Source organism: Verruconis gallopava (assembly GCF_000836295.1).
Source record: "Verruconis gallopava strain CBS 43764 unplaced genomic scaffold supercont1.329, whole genome shotgun sequence".
Taxonomy (NCBI): Eukaryota; Fungi; Ascomycota; class Dothideomycetes; order Venturiales; family Sympoventuriaceae; genus Verruconis; species Verruconis gallopava.
The window spans coordinates 1-1885 of record NW_015622465.1 but is presented as its reverse complement, the minus strand read 5'-3'; the positions used below and the strand labels follow the sequence as shown (position 1 = coordinate 1885).

The 1885-nt window shown below is 45.6% G+C and overlaps 2 protein-coding genes across 2 annotated transcripts; both read right to left on the bottom strand.

The window, feature by feature from the left end:
- Nucleotides 1-15: 15 nt before the first annotated feature.
- PV09_09860 (uncharacterized protein) lies at nt 16-394 on the bottom strand (the record flags this gene model as incomplete). Its single annotated transcript, XM_016364008.1, has 1 exon — nt 16-394. A coding segment is annotated over exon 1 (330 nt), but the record flags the coding sequence as incomplete, so codon positions are not given.
- Nucleotides 395-410: 16 nt separating this feature from the next.
- PV09_09859 (uncharacterized protein) lies at nt 411-1839 on the bottom strand (the record flags this gene model as incomplete). The annotated part of the gene is made up of 1 exon (XM_016364007.1): nt 411-1839. The coding sequence occupies exon 1, from the start codon at nt 1731-1733 to the stop codon at nt 411-413; it is 1323 nt and encodes a 440-aa protein (XP_016208164.1). The 5' UTR covers nt 1734-1839.
- Between the last annotated feature and the right edge of the window lie 46 nt (nt 1840-1885).

Here is a 1885-nt window from a genome sequence, read left to right as displayed (position 1 = left end):
ATCCTTAACCAGAGACACAGTTAAGGTTGACCAGTCGATGTGCGGTCTTTCGTCCTGGAGCCATGACAATCCAAGGATGATATCCGAATCCCCAATGTTAGTGACATCGAACGTCCTTCTAACCTTTTTGCCTAACATTGTCATGTCGACGGTTGTCTCATACTCAACCATGCCTTGGTCTGAAGCAATCGGAGTTCCGTCAGCAGTGATAAGTGGATATGGGTCCTTCTTCTTGCGTAAGGGTAAATCCCACTCCCTCGCATATCGACTGCTCAAGAAGTCTGCCGTAGCTCCTGAGTCAATCATGGCCATGGTAGAGTTGCCTGCAATCTCAACTTCTACCATCAGCTTGCTCTCCCCTAACTTGCTGAGGCTTCGAGGTTCCTTCTAAGAGTCAACTATTACACCCCTTAATAGTCGACCTCCTTGTTTCCTGAGAAGTAAGGGTGCTCGCTTTCACCGTCATCAAGCGTCTCTTCGCCTGACTCCCATTCCTCGGAACTTCCATCCGGGTTGGACATCTCTTTTGTTACTTGCAGGTTTAGTCGATACATCTTTTGTGGATCTTTAGAGTCTGGATCTGCGTTCATCTGAAATCCAATTTGATATGGGTCCTTAGGCAAAACCCATGTAATAGCCCTTCTTGTTGCGTCATCTGTCATATAGATAAGCTTCATGATGCATTTGTAGATATTTTCCATCATCTCGTTCTCTTCAGGGTCAAGATTTCCAATTGTACTTTGGATTCCCTGTGGTGATGGTCCTGCGTCAATAGATATGTGGTTATCATCGATAATTCCCCACTGCATCACTGGTACACGGTGTCTTGGACATTGACAACTCCAAGCTGTGCAAAGGTTAAGTGGAAGGTGCTCGTGGTGTACGTGACGATCATTTCCTTTAATACCTTCAATCTGGAGTATTCGTCGTACTTGTGTAAAGGAAACTTTAGGTGGTCCGTAAGGATACTCCCATGATGGTTCCCCTGGGTCCTTATTTTCACTATGCTCCCAAAATCCACAATCCTGGACCTTACAATGGCTAATCGGTAGTGCCCAATGGAATTTATGAGCCATATTTGTCTGAACGTCGGGATTTCGTTCTAGGATTCCCTGAACCACAGTCTCGTTCCGTGGTCCAGTATTTTGATTTGGTCCCCATCGGTACGTGTTGTGAGAGCCTTTCCTGAGCATCGCAATCTTCCTCGTCTGCACGCCTGTTCCCAGAGCCTTAATTGACTGTTTCTTGGGTCTCGAACAATTTCGAGCAAAATGTCCTGGTTGACCACACTTAAAACAATTTCCCGTGTTCTTCTTGAAATTCTTGGGCTTTCTCGGGGCTTGTTCGCCTTTCTGGAGCTTGTCTATCTCCATAGGCTGCGGTCCATAGTAATCGGTAGAGCGTCGTGGTCTCCCATGATTGGGTTGGTACCTGGGCGTCTTTCCTTGTTTATCAAGCTTGTTTTCGAATAGAATGGAATCGACCCTAATCGCTGATTCGATGAGTTCGGTAAGGGTAGATATCTCCTTCTCCCTAAGTCGTAACTGAGCCTTGACTTCTGGCTTAAGTCCTGCAAAGAACTTTGTTCGAAGTGCGTCGTCGTTCCATTTCAAAATTGCCGCCCATTTCTCAAATTCGACCGCATAGGAACTTGCATCTGACTTTTGGCGTAGTTCCAATAACTTTTTTTCAGCTAGATGAGCCTCATCAACTCGCTGAAAGTACTGATCCATTTCCCCCGTGAATACTGAGTAACTCTGGAAAATCCTTTTGACATCATGCGGAACGTCTCCTTTCTTCAGAATGTATTGATCAACTCGCCTCTGGATCCAGGTGTATGCACTTCCCCTTAAATAGGAAACAGCATATATGACTTTCTTTTCTT